This window comes from Macrobrachium nipponense, chromosome 47 (assembly GCF_015104395.2).
Source record: "Macrobrachium nipponense isolate FS-2020 chromosome 47, ASM1510439v2, whole genome shotgun sequence".
NCBI lineage: Eukaryota > Metazoa > Arthropoda > Malacostraca > Decapoda > Palaemonidae > Macrobrachium > Macrobrachium nipponense.
This window is the reverse complement of record NC_087222.1, coordinates 33,841,614-33,864,526: the sequence shown is the minus strand read 5'-3', so window position 1 is coordinate 33,864,526 and position 22,913 is coordinate 33,841,614. Positions and strand designations below refer to the sequence as shown.

The 22,913-nt window shown below is 44.1% G+C and overlaps 1 protein-coding gene across 1 annotated transcript in view; it reads right to left on the bottom strand.

Moving 5' to 3' along the window:
• The window catches only part of LOC135204857 (26S proteasome non-ATPase regulatory subunit 5-like), a 39,751-nt gene extending 20,310 nt beyond the window's left edge, over window positions 1-19,441 (bottom strand). Inside the window, exons 1-4 of the mRNA XM_064235070.1 lie at window positions 19,113-19,441; window positions 16,840-16,984; window positions 4,776-5,018; window positions 4,299-4,551 (exon numbers count right to left, since the gene is read on the bottom strand). Of these exons, the coding sequence (XP_064091140.1) occupies window positions 4,299-4,551; window positions 4,776-5,018; window positions 16,840-16,984; window positions 19,113-19,291 (820 nt within the window). The 5' untranslated portion in view covers window positions 19,292-19,441. The remainder of the gene's footprint in view (window positions 1-4,298; window positions 4,552-4,775; window positions 5,019-16,839; window positions 16,985-19,112) is intronic.
• Window positions 19,442-22,913: the final 3,472 nt, after the last annotated feature.

The following is a 22,913-nucleotide window of genomic DNA, read 5'->3' as shown; positions in this document are numbered from 1 at the left end:
GGCTGAGGTTAAATCCAATGTGATGTTCGTGTCCTCCAGACATTGCTGTTTTGATTGTGCTCTTATGAGCCAATCGTCGAGGTAGAGAGAGACTCTACTCCTAACAAATGAAGCCACTTCGCCACATTCGACATCATTCTTGTAAAAATTTGAGGAGCCGTGCACAGACCCAAGCAAAGGGCTTTGAATTGATAAATCCTGTCCTGGATCACGAATCTCAAATATTTCCTGGACCTTGGATGAATCGGAATATTGGAAGTACGCATCCTGAAGGTCCAGCGTTACCATCCAGTCCCCTGGTCGTACCGCTGCCAGTACTGAATCGTTCGTCTCCATCGTAAACTTGGTCTTTTCTACGAACAAGTTTAGCTGACTTACGTCCAGTACTGGCCTCCAACCTCCTGATGACTTCGGTACTAGAAACAGACGGTTGTAAAAACCTGGGGATTCGTGATCCAGAACCGGTTCTATGGCCCCTTTTTTTAACATGCTGACAACTTGATGCCAAAGAGCCTCTCTCTTCTCTAAATCGATGTAATGAGCCCCTAGGGCTCTCGGAGCTGTAGCGAGAGGTGGTTTCTTGAGAAAGGGGATCTTGTATCCTTCCTTCGCTACCTTTACAGACCAAGGATCCGCTCCTTTGCTTTGCCAGACTTCCCAGAAGTCTAAAAGTCTGGCCCCACACAAGTCTGGAGGACTTCTGACTCATTGCTTGGTTGAGGTTTTCGAACCTCTTTTTGGCTGGAACTCTTTTCCCTCTAAATGCTGGTCGGGAAAAGTCCTACCCCGAAAGGGCTGCTGTGATGTTCCTGTATCCTTCGGAGTCTTTCTTCATTACATTAGAAGGTAAATACTTCCTTACAGAAGACGTTAGTAGATCCTGAGTAGCCCTCTGAGTGAGGGAGAGCGAGATGTCCTTAATGATATCCTGAGGGAAGAGCTGTCCTGAAAGAGGAGAACATCAACTCCGACTTTTGGCGGGGTTCGAGACTCCTTTAGCAGCGAACGAGCACAAAAGATGTCTTTTCTTCAAAACGCCTGCTGTAAAAAGTGAAGCCAATTCATTAGCTCCATCTCTCAAGGCTTTATCCATACAGGACATGATACTTCTCGGTAACTCGGATTCTGACGAATCTTCCATCTCCGAAGTCCGAGCCAGAGCCCCCAACGACCAGTCAAGAAAATTAAAAACCTCAAAAGTCCGAGCCAGAGCCCCCAACGACCAGTCAAGAAAATTAAAAACCTCAAAAGTCCGATAGATACCTTTGAGTAAATGGTCGAACTCTGACGAAGTCCACCACACTTTGGCTGAATGTAAAGCATGTCTACGGGAGCTGTCCACTATGTTGGAAAAGTCTCCCTGGGAGGAGGCGGGAACTCCCAGGCCAAGACTTTCCCCCGTAGCGTACCAAACACCAGACTTAGAAGCCAACTTGGCCGGAGGAAACGCAAAAGAAGTCTTCCCCGACTCTCTCTTCTCCTTCAACCACTCATTTACACATTGAAGGGGCTTTTCTTGGCCGAAATAGACAGAGTCATTTTCAAAAAAGACGATTTCTTGGTTGTCTTCGTCTTCGAAAATTGAGACAAAGGCGATGGCGGGCCTGAAGGTTGAAAATCTCCTTCAAACAAAGAAAGGAGGCACTCTGTTAGTCTCTTGTAGTCCGAGGAAGGAGCTTCCACATTCTTGTCCTCTTCCGCACTCTCCACAAATTCTTCCTCCTGTGAAGAAATATCTTGAAAACCAAGATCCTGATGACTCTCCAAAGCGGGATCCTTATGCAGAGCCTGCTTAGAGAGCGAATGCGGAGCTGTCTCCTTGTAAAACTCCTCTCTTCCTTGTCGGAGAAAAAGTTTCCACCTGCTGCCGCCTGCGTCCTGCGTCCTCCTGAACGTATGCGTCCACATGCGTCCATCACTCTTCCTCTTGCGTCCTGCGTCCTGCACTGCTTTCGTCCTTCTTAAGGGATGCAACTGCGTCCTGGCTTGCGCTGCACGTCCTGCGTCCTCTTGGAGGACTTAACCGGGAGAGACGAGTCCTTACGTCTAACCGAAGGTTGTTCGGGCTTCTCCCATGATTGGACAATCACTGCTAATCTCTCCTGCATGTCCCGCAGAACTTCCTTCGTCTCCGCTTCCTTACGAGACTCCTGATGATGAGGAGATCGAGGACGCACCGGGCTAACACGGAGAGGCGAGCGAACCTGCGGTCTACGCAGTGGAGTTCCTCTAAGCGGAGAAACACCTCTCACCGCACCGCTAGTTACTTCCAACTGACGAGAAATCCTTCTTCCTTTTGATAGGGATAAACTTCTTCATCCTCCGATGAAAAAATCTCAGGGCTACTCCACCCTTCTTGATCAACAGCCCTTTCATCCTGTGATGAGGACGGAAAGTATGACCTCTTGAGAGGATGCGATACTTCCGCGAAACGCCTACTCCTTCCTGACGCCGAACTATCCGATGAATAACAGGCACTTCCCAGTATCGCCTTTCCATGGCGTACTGCTGCAGCCTGGGAAGCAACAGGACTGCCTGAAGGGACGACTGATCACGAGTAAACCCCTCTCGCCTCCCTTCGACTGTCGACATGCCTTCTCCCTTGGGTCTGGGAGCTTGACAGAGGTCTCGGTCTAGGAGCACGAGAGGGACGATCAGGCGCCCCCTCCACAACACTGTCACTAAACACTTCCACTTTGTCTGTTAATCGTTTAATTTGATCTCCCATGGACGCAAGGGCAGCGAAACACTTTCACAATTTGTGGATCAGTAGTATCCTCAGATACAGCAACGGGGCGCAGGAGAAACCTGAGGGGAAGGTGCTACGTCTACATGTGAATGAGCTGGAGAAGACACATGCAAAGATTCATTCATAGGCTTACTCGAAGACCGATCTCTCACTCCTAGAGACAGATCTTCTAACCCGATCTTTTTCTAATCTCTCAACATACTTCATAAGAGCCTTCCACTCTTTCTCATTCAGACACGACATTCATTGCACCTATTGTCCCACGTACATACAAACTCCCGACACTTCTTACAAATAGTAATGTGGATCTACCGATGATTTCGGCAGTCTCACCTTACACCCTTCTTTCACACAAACTCTAAACATACTTCCTGAATCAGACATACTAAATCAAAATCCAAACCAAATGCGATTGCCACGCTAACTTCGTGAATACGATACCAATATCCAAAAAGTCAGTCAACGAGCAGGAAATTCTATCAGAGAACCAACAACGATGTTGCCGGTTCGGCTGGCAGAGAAAATCTGAGGAAAACGGGAATAGTTCCAAGTACCAGCGCCACGGGAACAGGGTGGCCATCACCTGAACTACCAGTGTACTAGCGGTTGCCGCGAGTTTTGAAATTCTGCCAGTGCGTCAAGAGGATAAGCTATATATATACCTGCCAGGTAAGTGTCATGCATAAAATAATATTTTTTGTCACTCAAACAGAAAGTAGTCAACTTAAAATGGTGAATTTTGGAAGTCAACACATATGAAGGCTTCATTATCTTGGCCTGGCAACATAAATACACGCCATGGCCACTCGGCTAGTTTCTGTTGGACTTCCAAGCGTGGTATTCCTAAGTTCAAACCATGCTCAAGGCTTGTAAGATTTCAATAACAATACGACCGTACTCTTCTTCTGAGGTAGGGATGGGAGCTTGGAGGTCCACAGAACAATGAGCAATAGAGCAATGACCTATATATTACCTCTCCCACTCATATCATGTGAGATTATCGCGGGAGCAATAATGAAATCTTCAGACTCAATGACTGCATCCATAATAATCTATCTTTACCTCAATCTTATGCTTCTCCTACGAGTTGTAACATTCATTTCATGTTGTAAAATAGAACAAATAGAAAGAATATAGAATTTAGGCCAAAGCCCAAGTGCTGGGACCTACAAGGTCATTCAGTGCTGAAAGGGAAATTGACGGTAAGAGAGGGTCAAAAGTAAGATGGAAGGAGGAGAAAACGAATGGAGGTACAATAAAAGAAATGAGAGAGGTTGCAGCTGGGGGCCCAAGGGACGCTGCAAAGACCTCTAAGTAATGCCTACAGTGAACCATGTGAGGTGCACTGATGACACTAACCCCTACAGAACAGCATGGTGTATCCAGGTACATCTTAGTAATTATATACTACATATACAAAAGAAATGAAAACATTTTAATTTAATAACTTCCTTCAAACTATTGAGAAGCTTAATCTGTGTATATGAGCATCGTACAAATATCAAATCCTCATCAAGAGATGGTATTTCAAAGAAACGTTTTTCCCTACCAGGCATTAGCATGGCAGCCATGGGATCCGCCTCAGCCAGCGACAGCAGATACTGGAGCTTAGAGATGACACCGCCCTCTAGTAAGTGTTTCATTCCCGACGGACTCTGAGCAAGAGGAATCAGGAGCTCGAGGGCATTCAGCTGGGTCAGAACGTCGCCAGTGGTCACTTCGGCTGTCAGCCTGTCCAGCAACCCAGAATTGGAGACCATTCCCAGCGCCATGTCTCCAAGCAGGCTGATCTTGACTATGCACTGAAAGTTATGAAGTAACATTTCAAAAATGAAAACCTTTCTGTCTCTGTCTTACAAAACTTTTACAAACAAGTTTATTTCAAATTAAAAAACAAATCTGCAGAAATTAATATGAAAAAAAGGCAGCGAAATCATCAAACGATAAGCACTACTGAGTACTGACATAGATATAGTATAGACCAAGAGTAGTACGGTACAACAGTGCATTACTGTATTCTACGTACCTCATAAACATTAAATCTTGCCGAATCAGACTTTGTCATTATGTTTTGCAAGTTGGTGATGCATTCGTTCGAAAAAACTGCATTTAACCCTGTCTGCTGACCGCATAGAGCTACAAGTGTGTTTACGGCGAGCTTCACAATGCTCTGAGAGGAATCGCCCAGTGAATTGATAACGGCCAACAACAGAGAATGCTGCGTTATGAGGGTGACCATTCCATTCTCACTTTCAGCACACTGCAGGACCTGAAAACAAAAAAATTGTAAGTCACCATCTATTCCTCTGATAGGGATCTTGGTATCTCAACTACAAACAGGTAATGTACATGAGTAATCAGTGTATGTATATGTTTTGATAATAAGTCATGTATTAGCATTTTTTTTATTTTTCATAGTGTTGTTCACTGTTCATGGTTACCGACCTTTTCTCTGCATTTTCTTTCCCTTGGTTTTCTGAAAACGTACTAAGTTTCCCAACCACTGCTATAAACCTTGTTTTGTTTTCAGTGCCTTATACCTAATGTTAAAACTGTATGATTAACCTAGCCACTGGAGGTGGGGGAGGCAAGGCCAGCCCACGTCAGTAACAATCCAAAAATGACAATTTGTCCAAAATTGCATTTTTCCTAACTATACAAACCTGAGGTCCTTTTACAATAGGAAGGTACTAGCGGCAGCTGGATAGGTCGTAAGCTTTCGAACAAGGGGTTCGGTAGTTAACTGCTTGTCCGACAGGCGCGCGCGCGCGACTGGGAGGTAAACAAATCACTTTTGCTTTTGGCCCAAGCAAAAACTGCAGAGTGAGGGGTGGCATGAGGTGGGACTATGTGTAAAAGGACCTCAGGTTTGTATAGTTAGGAAAAATGCAATTTTGGACAAATTGTCATTTGTTCCGACACGGCATACAAACCTTCGGTTCTTTTACAATAGGAAGACTCACTTCTTGGTGGGAGGAATCTGAGTCTTTTGTGAACAGACTGGTGTTCGCCCAACCTTGGAATGCCTCCCTGGTCGTAAGAGCGAGGGAGGGATCCAAAAGCCTTCTGTCCGATTGATCGGGGTGTGCACCGCAGGATCAATGGTCAGACCTCTGGACCGAAGTACTAAGAGAGAGGCAAGCAAGTATCTCTTCGTACCAGCAAACAAGAACAAGTTCCTATTTGCAAGAGGCAACATAAAGATATGGTTTGTCTCTTGTTGGCATCCACTTCCCCCCCCTTGTAGGAGGAAGTGGTGGATATTCGCTCCCATCCCTAGTGAAAGGGATAGGATGGGGCTCTGTCGAGTAGCTCACCGGCATCTCGTCCTTATCCAGCAAGGTGATGACCGTATCCCTCTACCCACAGGTAGAGGGGAAGAAAAAGATATGAAGAGAAGCCAGTCACTCTCTCATTCACATATCTATTCTTACAGTCACACCAGGACTCGATGCTGTTCAGCCTGCTAGGGTCTGGGTTAGCTACACAACGTGTTGAGCAGACACACGGGTCCCAAGGAAAACGATCCAAGGACCTGTGGGCAATATCCAAAAGGTAGAAGGAGGTGCCAGTGGTCTGGTTGTACCAGACCCCTGCCTTCAGTACCTGCGCCACGGAGAAGTTCTTGTGTAACTCGAGGGAGTGTACTTCTAGGTCATCTTGGTGCTGACGAAGAGTCTTCAACACTCAGCCTGGGATGTCGAGTTTCTTCAGAAAGCGCGGTCGCGCTTTCACAGGACAAAGCAGCATCTCCTTCGCATCGAAGGCGGTGAAGTCCATTAGGGAGGGGATTGTGAAGGACTCTAACCGATCGTCAGGAACCGAAGGGTTCAGAGTCTTCGCTACGAATTCGGTACGAAATCGAGCGTCACGAATCCCCATCCCTGGATGCTTGACTTCGCAGGAAAAGTCTGCAATTACCTCAGAGGAAAAGAAGGGAATGGTCGTATGACCTATCCCTCTTCTCGACTTCGGTGATGTCCTGTACCCATACTGGTCTATCCGTCTGCAGCGAAGTTGTTCTTCTCGGTAGTGGATAGGACACCGACACTCAATGGTGGGTGTCGATGGTATGGGTACTGTGACAAGCCGTTAGGACGAAGAAAAGACTGTTATGGAACAACCGAACTAAGTCCACAGCGAAGTTCGTAACAGACTTGGGCGCTCTGACAGCTGCCACTGACTGCGTTCGGTAGGAGGCAAGTTGTCCAAGCACCCGAGCAAGTCACGTGACCTTCGCCTTAAAAGGGTTATGCCAAGAGATTAAACAAATAATTTGTTCGTCACCGATGCCAGAAGGCAAGGCAAGGTGATGACTCTCTTAAGGCATGTGCCCAACAGGCGAAAGTCAATTGCCTTCTAGAGACCGAGGTCCCTGATGGCAAGATATCTCATAGTATAGTTGATCTCGGCTAAGGAGAAACAACACTATGTGTCGTTGAAGACGAAGGTGTACAGAAAATGCAACCTACGTCTTCACAGCTGAACCGAGAGAAGGATTCTCAAGATCTGAACCTGTGCTACAAAGACTGAGAACGCTAACCGCTATTCATTGCTGTCGGTGAGGATCGTAGTTGCAATAAAAGCGGAGCGCTTTTCAGTAATGAAGACAGGGAAATACTGCCTGAAGAACTGCTTCTCATGGGCTGAACATTTGGAAGTAGAGCTGTCAGGTCGGAGAGTAGGCGATGTCTTCTGACAATATCTGTTAATTCGGGGCGAGCAATGAATAATTGCACACCTACGAATACGAAGATATTTTGAAGACAAACTCAGATGTCTGCAAAAATCATTCGCATTATCGCGGTGCGATGCAGCGGGAGACTAGTACAGACTTCTGTTACGTGCGGTAAACAGAAAGATGAAAGAGTCCAAGAGATATCTCTGTTGAAAATTCTCGCAATGTCGAAGGCGATGAAATCGAGCGTCACAGCAGTAGATGGTCCTTCATTATTGCGAGAATCCCCGTTAATCAGAGACCTAAGTCCATGATTGTTGGGCAGAGATACGGTTCGGTAGTCAATCAAACCAGGGGAGAGAGAGACGTAACCGACCGTTCATCTCCGAGACCTATCTGATACTGAGCCGCTATCAGGCAGTTCAATACGCAGTAGCTCTCGGTGACTCGTCATCCTGAGTTGCCAGGTAATCCATTATTCCACGAAGGAATGCGTTCGGCTAGAACCATCGAGCATAAAGAATACGCTCGAGCAATTATATTTAAACGAAACGGATTTCGTATATACAAAAGCTGATTTGGTGTTGTCATGACAATACCAAGTATCTAAAATCGAAACTGATAAACTGCTGGGAGGTTGCAGGCAACCCCGAGTTGCAGTTCAATTAAGATACAATTCGTCTCGGTCACAAACCGTAGAGTTAACTACGGTATGCGCCTACCCCCCGGACAATTCAACTGTTAAAAGAATCATGTCGCGAGGGTAATATACGTAGTATATTTGTAGGTTCTGTACCACGACCTCCATCCTAAATTCTTTTCCTCTCGAGGAATGAGAATAAGGATTGGAGATCGACCGCCTTCGTTCTCTAGTCAAGAGAGTGAAGGAGAAGTCTTTCCCAAAAGGGGAAAGCTTCAATGGTGAACAGAATACCGAAGACGATAGTTCAAGCCAAACTGGAAGTTCCCGTCCGTTCTTCTCTATTCCAGGTTAATCGCCTACTGTGAGATCCTCTTCTTTCAGCAGCAGTCTTCTTCCAAATGCTAGAAATTACAGGAATTCGAGCATAAGCGAGGTTCCGATTATCGTGTAACAATTATCGGGGATTCTCGCTCACTTTGGACCGTGGTCTCGCCTAAGTGTTTGGAGATCGTAAAAAAACTCGAACACTCTGAGTGCGCTAGAAATTCCGTAGAATTCTAAGCACTCTGCGAAAACCCCCCACCGAATTCGTCAAACGATATCGGCTGGTGGTCCTCCCGATTCCCGTAGAAAATCGAGAAAGGGGCAGGATCCCTCCTCAACGACCGGGGGCCTTACGTCAGGTAGGACCCGAAATGGTCCCCCCGGTAGCGCCTAAGCCCCTAACGTGGGTTGGGATCTTACAGAGAAATATTTGTAGGACCTCCCCTCCCCTTTCCCTCGTAGCCGTAAGGAGAGAGGGAATGGGGGAGGAATTGGATACTGGCTCGCCTTCCCAGCGGAACTAGCAGTTGGAGAAGAAAAGGAGCAGCCATCGCCTTACGGCGATGGCCTCTCAGAGCCTGGGAAACGTATGTCAGGAGAAAAACGTTTTTCCACCGAGGAGGGTTACGAACTCATACTGTAGGTAAGGGTCTGCCGCCACTGTGAACGTCGTCTGGGTGGGGCTGATCGACACCTGACAGGAGAGAGCCGATACCGTCCTCCGACTCATTCCAGTCCTCGTCGAGGTCGAAACCTCAGGAGGACCGAAGGGGTATTCAAATACGGTGTCCGAAGACACGTAGAAACGCCTCTGTCGCAGTAGAGGAGGTGAAGTAGCTTGTTCGACCGGCCAGAACTGAGAGCGCCTTCTTGTCCGGAGACGAGAGACTACCTGGTTCAACACAGTCGGCAAGCTCCGATCGCGGCAAGACCCACCGTCGAATTTGGGTTCCCTCTCGGGCCCCAAAACGACTCGAGCCGAGACGTGGCTCTGCTGGTGGGAGCGGCGATCCTTCCCCGAGGTCGTTGTGCTGACGAATCAGCGCCATAAACTCGGCAAAGTTCCTCTGGATCTCGGAAGTCACAGCATCTTGCAGAGTAGGACCGTTAAGCCCTTCGAACAAGAGCATATTCCGAGAACCTTCCTCCTAAGAAGGGGAACAGCGACAGCCCTCTCGGGTCTTCTCCATCCAACTTGCGCATCATACGTCCTGGCCGTGTCCAAAGAAACCGTGCCTGGCACGTAGGGCGTCGTTTGTGGGATCATGAGGGGCGCACCCCCTCACGATCACTCCTCAATACCTCGCTCCTTCCCGGTGTAACCCGAGGAGGTTGAAGGTAGGGGAGAGGCAGACCTGACGCCCCTCCTCTCGCTCGCTGGCAGAACCGCCAGGCTTGGAGGGCTGCAGGCGCATGGTCAACCCGCGGTGGCGATCGAGCTGCAGGCCTGGTCGAAGCCGTCTCGCTGTGGAACGGCTGGACTGAGCACAGCGGCCCCGATCTCGAGTGTCAGAAGAGCTGGTGCTGGTTGCCGTACCCGATCGCTCTCTGTGAGAGCGACGGTCAGGCGACCTGCAGGCTCCACTGTCACAGTGAGACCGGTGCTTGTCCTCACGGCACGTCACGTCGCTGGTTCCAGCCGTGGCTGGCACCAGCGAACGGGAGGAGGACCTCTTCCCAGCCTCAGCCCGTGGCCGGTCGTGGACGTCACGTCCCCGGGTAGCCAGCTGGTCGCCGCGAGAGCGAGAGCTGGTCTGGTGAGAGTCGCGTGAGCGGCTGTCACCAGTCTTCCGCCCCGTGCCGTGAACCTGACGCTGAGCGGACTCAGAGGTCTGGTTCCTGGCTGCACGGTCGCTGGTAGGCGACCGTACACTCGGTACCTCCCGCGAACGAGAGGCCGAGACGGACCCTGATGCAGTGGCAGAACCACTGACACCAGGCGAGGAAGTTACCGGTGTAGCCGGTTACCCCATCTGGTCCCCACCGTAGTCTTCTTCCTTGCGGAAGCAAGAGACGGGCCCCGCTCCCGGAAGGAGCAGGAGGACCAGCGGGGAAAGGAACCCTCCCGGTCCCACCGAGGTGAGGAACGGGTGTCCCGAGAAAGCTCCCCGAGGGTGAGACTTCTTAGGAGGGAGGAGGCGCAATCTTCTTCTTCCTCGGCTGTGAAGCCTTAAAGAAGTCGCAAGGGGGTAAGAGGCGGCAGCCGAGCGACGATGGAAGAAGATGAAGAACGACGACGACGACGCCTTCCTCCTCTTCTTCGTCAGCTTCCTCAGGACAGACGTAAGATCTGCTATCCAGGGCGGAGCCGGGGCTGCTGTAGCCGAAGCCACAGGGCCCGGACGCACCTGTACAGACAGACCAAAGTCTGGGGTAGTTACCACCACGAACAGGGACGACGTCAGCAGGTATGGGCATCTCAGGAACAGCAGGCACAGCCAGCACAGCATCGGTAGGGACAGCCAGCGCAGCAACGGCAGGGACAGCCAGCGCAGCAACGGCAGGGAAAGCGCAGCAACGGGGGCCAGGAGCTGCATGGACAGTCAGCCCAGAATCGGCAGGTACGGCAGGCAGCACCGGAAACACAGGAAGTGGAGCAGCAGCCAGCAACATCCTGGTACCGGCGGCAGGTCCAGGGGCGAGCTCTAGGGCAGCGGAAGTGTGGTCGCGGCAGCGCGGCAACCACGAGCGGCGGCGGCACGCCCCCACCTCTCGGTACGGGCGAACGGCACTTCACAGCGGCTGTAGGCAAGACTGTTACCACGTGAGGCGAGATACCACCAGGTGAGGAGGGTACGTCGTCACCTGGAGCGTGGTCACCACTCCATGGGTGGACCGCAGTAGGCCCAGACATAGAACCGCAGACCTTACCTTACAGACCTTACATCTTGTTCGGGTTGCCCCAGGTCCCTCAGTGTGAGCACCTCTAATGTCTACCAGAGAGTTGCTAGTACATCTTCCGGTATATTTTGCATCTTCCAATCTTGGATGGTCTGGGATGCAGTTTAGATATTTGTCGAGCTTATTCTTAAACACATCTACGCTCACTCCTGATATATTCCTCAGGTGAGCTGCAACGCATTGAATAGACGCTGCATTATCGATGCTGGTGCGTAGTGGATTAATGTCCTGTGTGCTTTCCTTATTTTTCCTGTATAGTTTTGGGCACTATTAATCTACCTCTGCTTGCTCTTTCTGATATTTTTAGTTCCATGATATTTTCTGCTATTCCTTCTATCTGTTTCCATGCCTGAATTATCATGTAGCGTTCTCTTCTCCTTTTCTAGACTATATAATTTTAAGAATTGTAGTCTTTCCCAGTAGTCTAGGTCCTTAACTTCTTCTATTCTAGCTGTAAAGGACCTTTGTACACTCTCTATTTGTGCAATATCCTTTTGATAGTGTGGGTACCATATCATATTGCAATATTCAAGTGGACTAGAACATATGTTTTATAAAGCATAATCATGTGTTCAGCTTTTCTTGTTTTGAAGTGCCGTAACAACATTCCCATTTTGCTTTACATTTTGCCAACAGAGTTGCTATTTGATCATTGCATAACATGTTCCTATTCATCATCACACCAAGGTCTTTGAACTGCTTCCTTATTTGTGATGGTCTCATTATTAGGTCCCTTATATGCATATAGCTTTCTTTCTCGGTCTCCATAATTTATTGATTCAAATTTATCAGAGTTAAATACCATCCTATTTACCTCTGCCCAATCATATACTTTGTTAAGGTCTCTTTGTAGAGCGTTCCTATCTTCATCACAAGTAATTTCTCTACTTATTCTTGTGTCATCTGCGAAAACTACTCACTACCGAATCTTACATTATTGTCTATGTCTTCAATCATAATAACAAACAGTATTGCAGCTAACACCGTACCTTGCGGTACACCGGATATTACCTTGGCTTCATCCGATTTCTCGTCGTTTGCAATAACTATCTGTTTTCTGTTGTGTAAAATTCTTTTAACCATCTTCCTACTTTATCCACGATATTGTGTTTTCTAATTTTCTTCTCTAATATATTAAGGTCTACTTTATCAAAAGCTTTTGCAAAGTCTAATAAACACATCTGTTTCATTTCCGCTTTTCATATTTTTGAATATGTTCTCACGGTGGACTAACAGTTGGGTTTGTGTACTTTTTCCGGGTACGAAACCATGTTGTCCTTTATTAAACAAATTATTTTTTATTAAATGTTTCATAATATTTTTCTTCATTACCCTTTCATACACTTTCATAAATATGTGATGTTAGACTCACAGGCCTATAATTACTTGCCTCTAGTCTTGATCCACTTTTGAAAGTAGGGGTAATATATGCTAATTTGTGCTCATCATAAATCTTGCCTGTATCTACACTTTGTCTTAATAATATTGCAAGTGGCTTTGCGATAGAATGAACTACTTTCTTTAACAAAATAGCAGGAATTCCATCAGGCCCTGCAGCAGCTCCATTTTTAATTTCATTAATAGCCTGCACAATATCAGCTTCATTAATATCTATGTCAGCTAAATATTCACTATTTTCATCCCTTACTTCTATATCATTATCTTCATTATCTATTCTAGGGGTGAATTCTCTCTTATATCGTTCTGCCAGTATGTTGCAAATTTCCTTTTTTTCATTCGTTAATCTCCTTCAATTCTCAGAGGCCTATTTCTATTCTTCTTTTATTCATCTTCTTCGCATATGAGTATATAGTTTGGGGTTTTGCTTGATATTTAATAGGGTTTTTTTCTTCCAAGTCCAGTTTTTCATTTTCTTTGATTGTATAATCTTTTGTTCTGCATTTTCTATCTTACTTTTTAGTTCTATAACTTTCCATGCATTTTTTTTCTTTTGCAAGACCTTTTTCCACTTTCTGATTTTCTGGAACAAGATCCTTTCTGTCTCTTGGTATGCATGAATGATGTTTACTTTTCTTTCTTCTTTGGTATATATTTTTCCACTATTTTCTCCATATTTTATATAATATCTCCGTATTTACCCTTATGTCATCACTTACGAAAATGTTATCCCAATCTTTGTTTAATTCTTCATTAATTTCTGACCATTTTATATTTTTACTGTAGAAGTTGTATTTTCCATATCCTTCCCACTTTTTCATTTCTTGCTTATCTCTATTTTCACTTGCTTTGGAATGAACTGTTAATTCTATGACATTATGGTCTGAAATACTCGCATTATAAACTATTATTTCTTTAACATAATTCATCTCGTTCACAAATACTAGGTCTAAAGTATTTTCCTTTCTTGTTGGCAGGTGATTTATTTGTTGAATGTTGTATTCTAGTAGCATATCTAATAGCTTTTCAAATTGCCTCTTATCTTCTGCACTACTATTACTCTCTTTTTATATGTATAAGTACAACCACAATCTCCTATTCGTTCTTTCCATTCTACGAAAGGAAAGTTGAAGTCACCAGATAGGATAAGTAGTCCAGTCTTGTGATTTCTACATATATCATCCAATTTTTCAATTATTAAGTCAACTCTTTAGTATTAGGAGGTCTATATATTACTATGTTCATCAATTTTTCAGATTCAAATTCTAACCGCTATTAGTTCACATTCTGAGTTACTATATTTCTCATATATTTTTTCCTTGTTTTTTGTCTTTCCCATATATTGCGGTTCCCCCTTGATTCCTATTTTTTCTATCTGATCTATAAGTTTGGAACCTTTTATTTGATCATCATTCCCAGTCTCTTGGGAATACCAGGTTTCACTTATATTCATTATATCTATTTTCTTTTCATTTTGGGTTAGTTCTTCTAAGTACTCTATTTTTTCTTTTGAGTTACTCGTAACTAAAACCCTGCGCATTCATCACTATGATGGTTTGCGTGTTTTCTCCTTCATTTAATACTGGTAGTAATAAGGATTTTCCCATGTCTCTTTCCTGTTCTGGTATGTTGTTCTTTTTTTCATTTCCAGAAATTCTGACATTAAAAAATCCAACTTTTCCATAATATTTGATCTTCCTTCATCATAATTATTCATTTTGTGTCTGAATCTGCAATTTTTCTCCGTTTCTGCAATATCCTCTTGCATAATAAATACAGTTATTATCTCTTGAGTAGAATTTCGGAGCTGATGCTTTGAAATTTTTTGCTGACACCTCTGCATATCTCATTGGTGGTTTGCTTTTCTCTTTTACCTGTATTCTTGATTTCTCTCTTTATTTGTTTCTTTCTTATTTTGGATTTTATTACTAGCACGCCCTGCAAATGGAAGGACGCCCATACCTCACCACGGTCCACCCTCGTGGCAGTAGCACCTGCGGAAATAACAGTAGTAGCTGATTAGTGGGGGGGAAGTCCCCTCGCGCTGGGGGGTGAGCCCTCTCCGAACGAGTGGAAGACCCCGAATACAATTGTACATCGGGCACCGAGCGCCCTCCCCCGCGCTCGACGGATCGGGCGAGGAGAAGAACGCAGATAACCTCCCCCCCCCCAAGGGGAAGGGCCATCTGTGGGAGCAGAGCGGGGGGGGGGGGGTTCTCGTTCCCCACCCCCGCACAGCACCCATTGTACCCAACAATAATAATAAGAGCCCGAGAGCAATCGTGCCCTCGGCCCGAATGCAAGGGTATAAGGATCAATTCCCTGACTGAGCGGAACTTGAACCAAATAAATATTTGATGCAATCAATAATAAAAGGAATAAAATGAAAAAGAATCTTGGCATTACGATTCACTTCACAATGAACTAAGGGCTCGGATCGAGCGCATTTGCGCCCTCGGTACCGAGCGCAAGGGTAAAAGGATCCATTCCCGATTATGAATGGAAACCTTGATCCATAATGAATTGATGCAATCAAAATATATATGAAAATGAAAAAGAATACTGCGCTTGCGATTTCACTTCATACAAATAAAATGGGGAAGGATCAATTCCCGGGAAATAGCGGAAACATTGATCCAAGTAAACAATGCAATCTCAATAAAATATAAAATGAAAAATGAAGAACTGCACTTGCGATTTCACTTCATTCAAAAAAAATAAAAATTTGGGTAAAGGATCAATTTCCGGGTAAGCTCGGAAACTGATCCAAAATGAGTATTGCTACAATCAAAATAATATATATGAAAATGAAAAAGAATACTGTACTTGCGATTCCACTTCCATACAGAATAAGTTTTCGTGCCGAGCGCATTCGCTCGGCAACGAGCATACAGGTCAAAAAATATAAATGAAAGAGAGCACTTACTTACGATTTTCATCTACACATTTCCAACCAAAATATACGCTCGGAGCGAGCGCTCTCCCGCCCTCGGCACCGAGTATACACAATACGAGGATCATTTCTGGGAAAATGAATTCCCGCACTTACGCCCTTCAGTCCCGGCACTCGGGTAATCGGAGGGCGTGGTGAAACCAAGAACCTTTAATTCACAATTGAATTCAATGGAAATAAATATGAAATGATTGTACTTACAATTCAGTTTCACTAGATAAATAGAAAAAGAAAAACACAACCATGCGAAAGCAACGACGATGAGCGTGCAGAGAGCGATGATACAACGTCCACACGCCAGCAGGGCCGAAAGCAAAAGTGATTTGTTTACCTCCCAGTCGCGCGCGCGCGCCTGTCGGACAAGCAGTTAACTACCGAACCCCTTGTTCGAAAGCTTACGACCTATCCAGCTGCCGCTAGTACCTTCCTATTGTAAAAGGACTGAAGGTTTGTATGCCGTGTCGGAACAAAGGGATGGTTGGAGTCAAGAAGGACATCAATTCATAGAACATTTGCCAAAACCATTCAAGAAATGAGCTGTTCAAAATGAAAACAGTTGGAGAGTGTTCATTAAAAACATCAAACCCCACTAGACAATCTGCTAAGACAATGGAGAGACTGCATGCAAGAAGACGCAAGAAACAAAGGAATAAACAACGGAAGGACACAAGACAGAAACAGCTGGAAAAGGTTTAAGAAGATTAAGAAGTTAACATGTATTACATGTGTTTCGTTGCCTCCTTTTATAGAGGATGGTTCTGCTTCAAAGTATCGGGTAACGAGAGGGAGTGGAATACAAAGTGAAAGTCAGTATGTAAATGGTTTTGTTTATATTTCTACCTTGTCTATAACAAATAACAAGGTAGTAATTGATCAGAGGTGGTCAGTCACAAGTGTTTGTTCCTCGTGGAACAAAACATGCTCAAGAATCCATATTTCATGATAAAGTGTAAGTACATTACAGGATTACTCAATCTATTGTCATGTATAAATATGCTATTTGAAACTACCTAATGGGTATAATAAAGATACTACATACAGCTGAACTGTTACACCTTATCATAAATTGTCCCAAACAAAGCATCCTTCCACTGACAGGACATATCAAAATATAATGAAAATTTCACAACCAATTCAGCTGGATGACAATGAATTCTTTCTCATAAAACTTGATGTAAAGTTGTGCATCATACCTGTTTGATGGCCAAGTGCCGAACATTTTCGTTTGGATGCGCTAAACCTCGAAGCAGCTGGTCTCCAAATCGTTCCACTGCTTCTTGAGAGCTGATGAGCGGTAAAAGGTAGTTTAGGACGTCAACGCATAACTCCACCTGTTCCCTGAAATAAAAGTAATAAAGTTGAATATTAGGAGTATCGTATTTTTCAATAGACTATAAACAGACCAATCAAATAGTGATGAATAGCATATAAATGTGTGAGACTGAAAAACAAATTGGAACAGTGATGAAAAACTAATTTCAGGATTAACTTGATCAAATATAAGATGTGAAAAATTATCTCCATATTTTTAGATATATTTTCCTAACAAAACCTATCTAAGTTCTTAACATATTTACACAGTGCGTGCTTGACTTATGGCGCCACCAATTCATGCCGATTTGATTTTACCGCACTTTTCCAGCGCCATTAATGATATACAGCGTCGCTGACCAGCACCGTTGACGGTGCTAATGGCAAGAATAGGCATCAAGTCAACCACGCTTACGGCACAGTAACTTGATGCAATATCAAGTTATGGCGCCATAAGCGCTAAAGCATCGATAACAGTGAAAACAGACCTACGGCGGAAATTAACTTACTACGCAGCGATGTATTACATCTTTGTGTTTCTTTTGAGATACTTGTCAGATGAACACAACCTCACCATAATTGTGACACCCGTTTTAGCAACCATAACTTCACCCAAATAAAAAATCTACAGATTGTTGTTAGCTTAAATTAAAAGAATCTTAATGCACTTAATGACCTTATGCAAAATTTTCTTATTTAAATGCAAAAATAATCAGTAGAATGAGCACACACATGACAAATTTTAAAATCAGTTTGTATTTTTCATAGCTAACAAACCTTCGGTCTTAACAATTGGATATTTTTCAACTGCTACATGGTAACGGTTAAAACAATCAAAGATTGTAAAGCAAGGAATCTGTGAGATCTGGCAACATCTGCGCATACAAGGTGAAAGCTGGTCAGAGACCTCGCATTTTAGGTCTGTTAAAATAACGGAAATTTTCTGTTAGATATAACAGAATGGAAACTCCTTTCTTCATGGGAATAAATACATATTTAAAACTGCTAGTAAGTGTATGGTAATTGCTTAGTGATCTTCTATAATTACCAAAACAAAGCCTTGCTCTTCATTTTGCCATTAATTTTTCTAAACATTTAAGTAATTATGTAATTTAAACAGTTTTCTGGGACGACTATCACGAGAGAGGATAGACCTTTAGATGGCCCCATGACAATTCACAAAGGATTAATTACATGAAATACAAAACACAGACAGATGGCATTGTATAAGGTTATAATCCCTGCCCAATACCAATGCCTTAGTAGCCGAGCCTGGGCCTATCCAAAATTTGATCTTGTAGTCTACTTACAAGATAGAAACAATAGGCTGACAATACAAGTACGACATGAATTAAGCTATTAATAAAACCTAATACAGCATTGAGGTAAAATTGCTGAAACTCTGCATAGCCTGTAATAAGGCCATGTATTGGAAGGTCACAGACCAGAGGTATATTTCAAAACGGACATATCAAAACCTACGTTGAATTAAGCTATTAATAAAATATTAAACGACGCCAAGGTCAAATTACTGAAAAGCTGCATACCTAATGGGCCTATGCCGGCAGGTCACTGATCAGAGGTACATTTCAAAATGAACAGTTGAAAGCTACGTCGAATTAAGCTATTAATAAAATATTAAACACCATAAAGGTAAATTGGCTGAAACGCTGCGTAGCCTATACGTAATAGGCCATTATCGGCTTGTCACGGACCAGAGACCTATTTACAAATAGACGCATCAAAACCTATGTCGAAATGTAACTTCCCTTTAGCCTAACCTATACTAGGGTGCCACTCCCCCCTATAATAGGCCTATATCAGCAGGTCACAGATCAGAGATCGATTTCAAAATAGACACATTGAAACATACATCGAAACCAAACTTCCCTTTAGCCTAACCTATCCTAGGGTGACATACCCTCCTGACCAATGCCCACTGACCGATATATGACGACGCGAGCAATCCTAGGCTAGGCCTGAATGGCATGAATGCGTGCAACTTAATGAAATTATTTCTAGCGTTACTGACGGACTTAAGACGTAATTTTAACACTTAATGGACGTTCATAATATAACGGCATAACAGACGACACGTCTAGGGTAGCGTTAGACATTAGTGCGAAACGGCTCGTATAGGCCTTGACACGCGTACCCATCGGAGCTGTTCAAGCTGTCGAAGAGGATGTTGAGCTCGGCGCCCCTGAGGAGCTTCAGCTGCTGGTTGGGGTCCAGCGACGCCATCAGGGTCCTAAGGTCCGAGAGGTACTTCTTGGGGTCGTCCGCCAGTGACAACTCCCCCAGGAGGCGGACGACCTCGTCCAGGGCCGACATTTTTTACGTATTTCTGGGATTTTCCTGTCCTTTATCCAATTCAAATTGGTTTTTTAGATCATCCGGTCAATGGTCTAGACGTCTGGAAGTCTGGAAATGATGGTGCAGTTTTGTTCGAAATTTCACGGATGTAAACAAAGCAGATTGATATGTTTGGGTGTTTGCTTTGTAACGGCTCCTCTCTCTCGCTGTCTCTGTCTCTCCCTGTCTCTCCTGTGTTTCTTTTCTCTCATTTCTTTCTCCTCGCTTTTTGTAACGTTTTCATATTATATATATATATATATATATATATATATATATATTATATATATATATATATATATATATATATATATATATATATAGGTACGGGGATACGGAAGGACATGGCACATTACATGATTCTTTATTGCTAGCGACGTTTCGAGACAAAGTCCCATCTTCAGGCTAAAGGCAAGAAATAAATATTACATCATTACCAAACAATTAGGAATGTTAACGTAAAATTATTAAATTAAAGTATTTCTAAGTAAAATTACGAATTTAAAAAATCTCAAAGAATGAGTATTACATCAATACATAACATATTCAAGAAAAGGAAATGTAAAATCATAAAAAAAATTAATATGTTTCTAAGTAAAATTACGAATAAAAAACATTAAACAGAACATATGTATATATAAATATAAAAATAAAATATGAGGAAAATACCTTGCTCAAGCAGAGTCCCGCCGTTCCGTGTCAGGACGGTGGAAAAAAAGTCAAGAAGAGGCAAAGAACAAAGTGACGTGTCTTATGCTATAATACAAAGGTACTGAGGTAGTATGGTTAAGTAAAGGTACCAGTTTCTTAATTGCCAACTTTCAAGAACGAGGAGGTGGTGTTCATATGGTTGACGTCATAATGACCTTAAAGTTGTTATAATCTTATCTCTGCCCTACAGATTCTGGCGTGATTCCTAATATTTGGATTGTTCAGGGGTGGATACTTTGCTGCCCGTTCGGTAACTTACACCTCTATGAGCATCAATCATCCTCACTTGAGTAACCGGCGCGTACTTCCTACGTAGTCTGCTGATTACATCGGCAGCAATTAAATAAATACACTACACCGGTTATTGCATCAAGGAGGGCAATTTTCTCTTTGTGTTTTAGGAAGCTACCAATATTTCTAGGATTTTATGCAAGTGAATCTGGTATCAACTGCTGGATAATGGCGGTTTAAAATTTTCTTAAGGGAGGGCAAAAACTTCCTATCATGTATATAAGGTATTTTAATATAGTATCTAATTTCTGTCTAAATGGACTGGACTAGGTGGATGAAAAAAGTTATTGATGGTATTTTTGACGTATTTAAAAAATAATCCCGATGGGTAACAATTGCTTTTGAAAAATCCCTCAAGAAATATTATTTCGTCATGGAATAATTTCCAACGGTTTATAGCCCTGTGGAGGAGCGTTGATAAAGAATTTAATTTAAAATTATAAAAACAAAAACTGTAGAAATTCAAGCCAAGACCGGTAAGGTAGGTTTCCTGTAGATTCCTATGTTAAAACAGTTATCTTTACGAACTACCATTGTATCTAAAAATGCTAATTGTCCATTTTCTTCTAATTCACAGGTAAATTTAATATTTTGATGTTTGGAGTTAGCATATTGTAAAAATGAGTCGCTATGATGCCTATTTTTAAACAAAACAAAAGTGTCATCTGCATACCTTTGGTAAAAAAAAAAGTGGTTTAAAAGACGGAGGGCAATTGTCCAGCAGTTCCCTTTCAAATTTGAGCATAAAAATATTGGCGAATGTACAACTTAGGGGATTCCCCATACCTACACCCTCTATTTGCAAATAAACTTGTCCATTAAAAATGAAAGCAGTGTCCCGCACTGCTAATTCTAACAATTTCCTAAAATCATCACGTTTAAAGCCACTATATGTAGTATCGTCTTCTGTAAAAATAGTATCTAAAATAAAGCTGATGGTTTCCTCCACAGGTATATTAGTAAAAAGTGCTTCAACGTCGAAGCTTGCCATGGTTAGGTCAGAGTCCTGGCATAAAATGACAATTTGTCGAAAATTGCATTTTTCCTAACTATACAAACCTGAGGTCCTTTAACAATAGGAAGTAGCTAGCGGCAGCTGGAACGGTCGTAAGCTTCGAACAAGGGGAGAACGGTAGTTAACTGCTTGTCCGATCGTCGCGCGCCGCGCGACTGGGAGGTAAACAAATCACTTTTGCTTTTGGCCCATGCAAAATACGCAGAGTGAGGGGTGGCATGAGGAGGGACTATATGTAAAGGACCTCAGGTTTGTATAGTTAGGAAAAAATGCAATTTTCGACAAATTGTCATTTGTTCCGATACGTAATACAAACTACGGTCCTTTAACAATAGGAAGACTCACTTCTTGGTGGGAGGAATCTGAGTCTTTGATGAACAGACTGGTGTTCGTCCATCCCTGGAATGCCTCCCTGGTCGTAAGAGCGAGGGAGGGATCCAAGCCTCTGTCCGATTGATCGGGGTGTGCACCGCAGGATCAATGGTCAGACCTCTGGGCCGAGTACTAAGAGAGAGGCAAGCGTATCTCTTTGTACCAGCATTGTAAGAACTTTTTCCTTTACATGAGCAAATGTAAAGTAATGGGTTTGTCTCATGTAGGCATCCACTTTCTCCCCCCTTGTTGGAGAAAGGGGTGGTGATATACACTCCTATCTCTAGTTAAAGAGATAGGATGGAGCTCTGTTGAATAGCTTACCTGCATCTGACTCCCTTCCAGCAAGGTAACGACCGTATCCCTCTGCCCACAGGTAGAGGTGAAGAAAACTGAATGGTGAAGAGAAGCCAGTCACTCTCTCATTCGCACATTCATTCTCCCAGTCATACCAGGAATCGATGCTGTTCTGCCTGCTCGGGTGCTGGGTAAGCTTACACAACGTGTTGAGCAGCCACCACAGGTCCCAAGGAAAAAGTATCCAAGGACTGTGGGCAATATCCCGAAGGTAGAAGGACGTGAAGGTGGTCTGGTTGGCCCAGACACCTGCCTTCAGACCTGCGCCACGGAGAAGTTCTTACGGAACGCTAAGGAGGGTCCGATACTCTGACTTCGTGGGCTCTCGGTCGGAGCGTACGGATGTCGTCGCTACCATCAGCCTCGTACGCTCTCCTGATCACCTCACGCAGCCAGAAAGAAAGCGTGTTCTTGGAGACTTCTTTCTTGGTAACCCCAGTGCTAACGAAGAGGCGTCGGACACTCAGGCCTGAGATGTCGAGTTCTCTTCAGATAGCGCCGTAGCGCCCTCACAGGACAAAGCAGCATCTCATCCGCATCGTTATCGGTGAGTCCAGAAGGGAGGGGATCGTGAAAGACTCGAAACTGTCGTCAGGGATCGACGGATTCTGAGTCTTAGCTACGAAGTTCGGGACGAAATCGAGCGTCACAGATCCCCAGCCTCTGGTATGTTTACATCATAAGAAAGGCCATGTAGTTCCCCTACTCTCTTCGCCGATGCCAGGGCCAGCAAAGAAGAGGGTCTTGAGAGTCAGATCCCTGTCTGACGACTCTCGGAGTGGCTCGAAGGGTCTTCGAGTCAAACTCCTAAGTACGAGAGTCACACCCGCAGGGGGCCTGAGTTCCCTGGGTGGG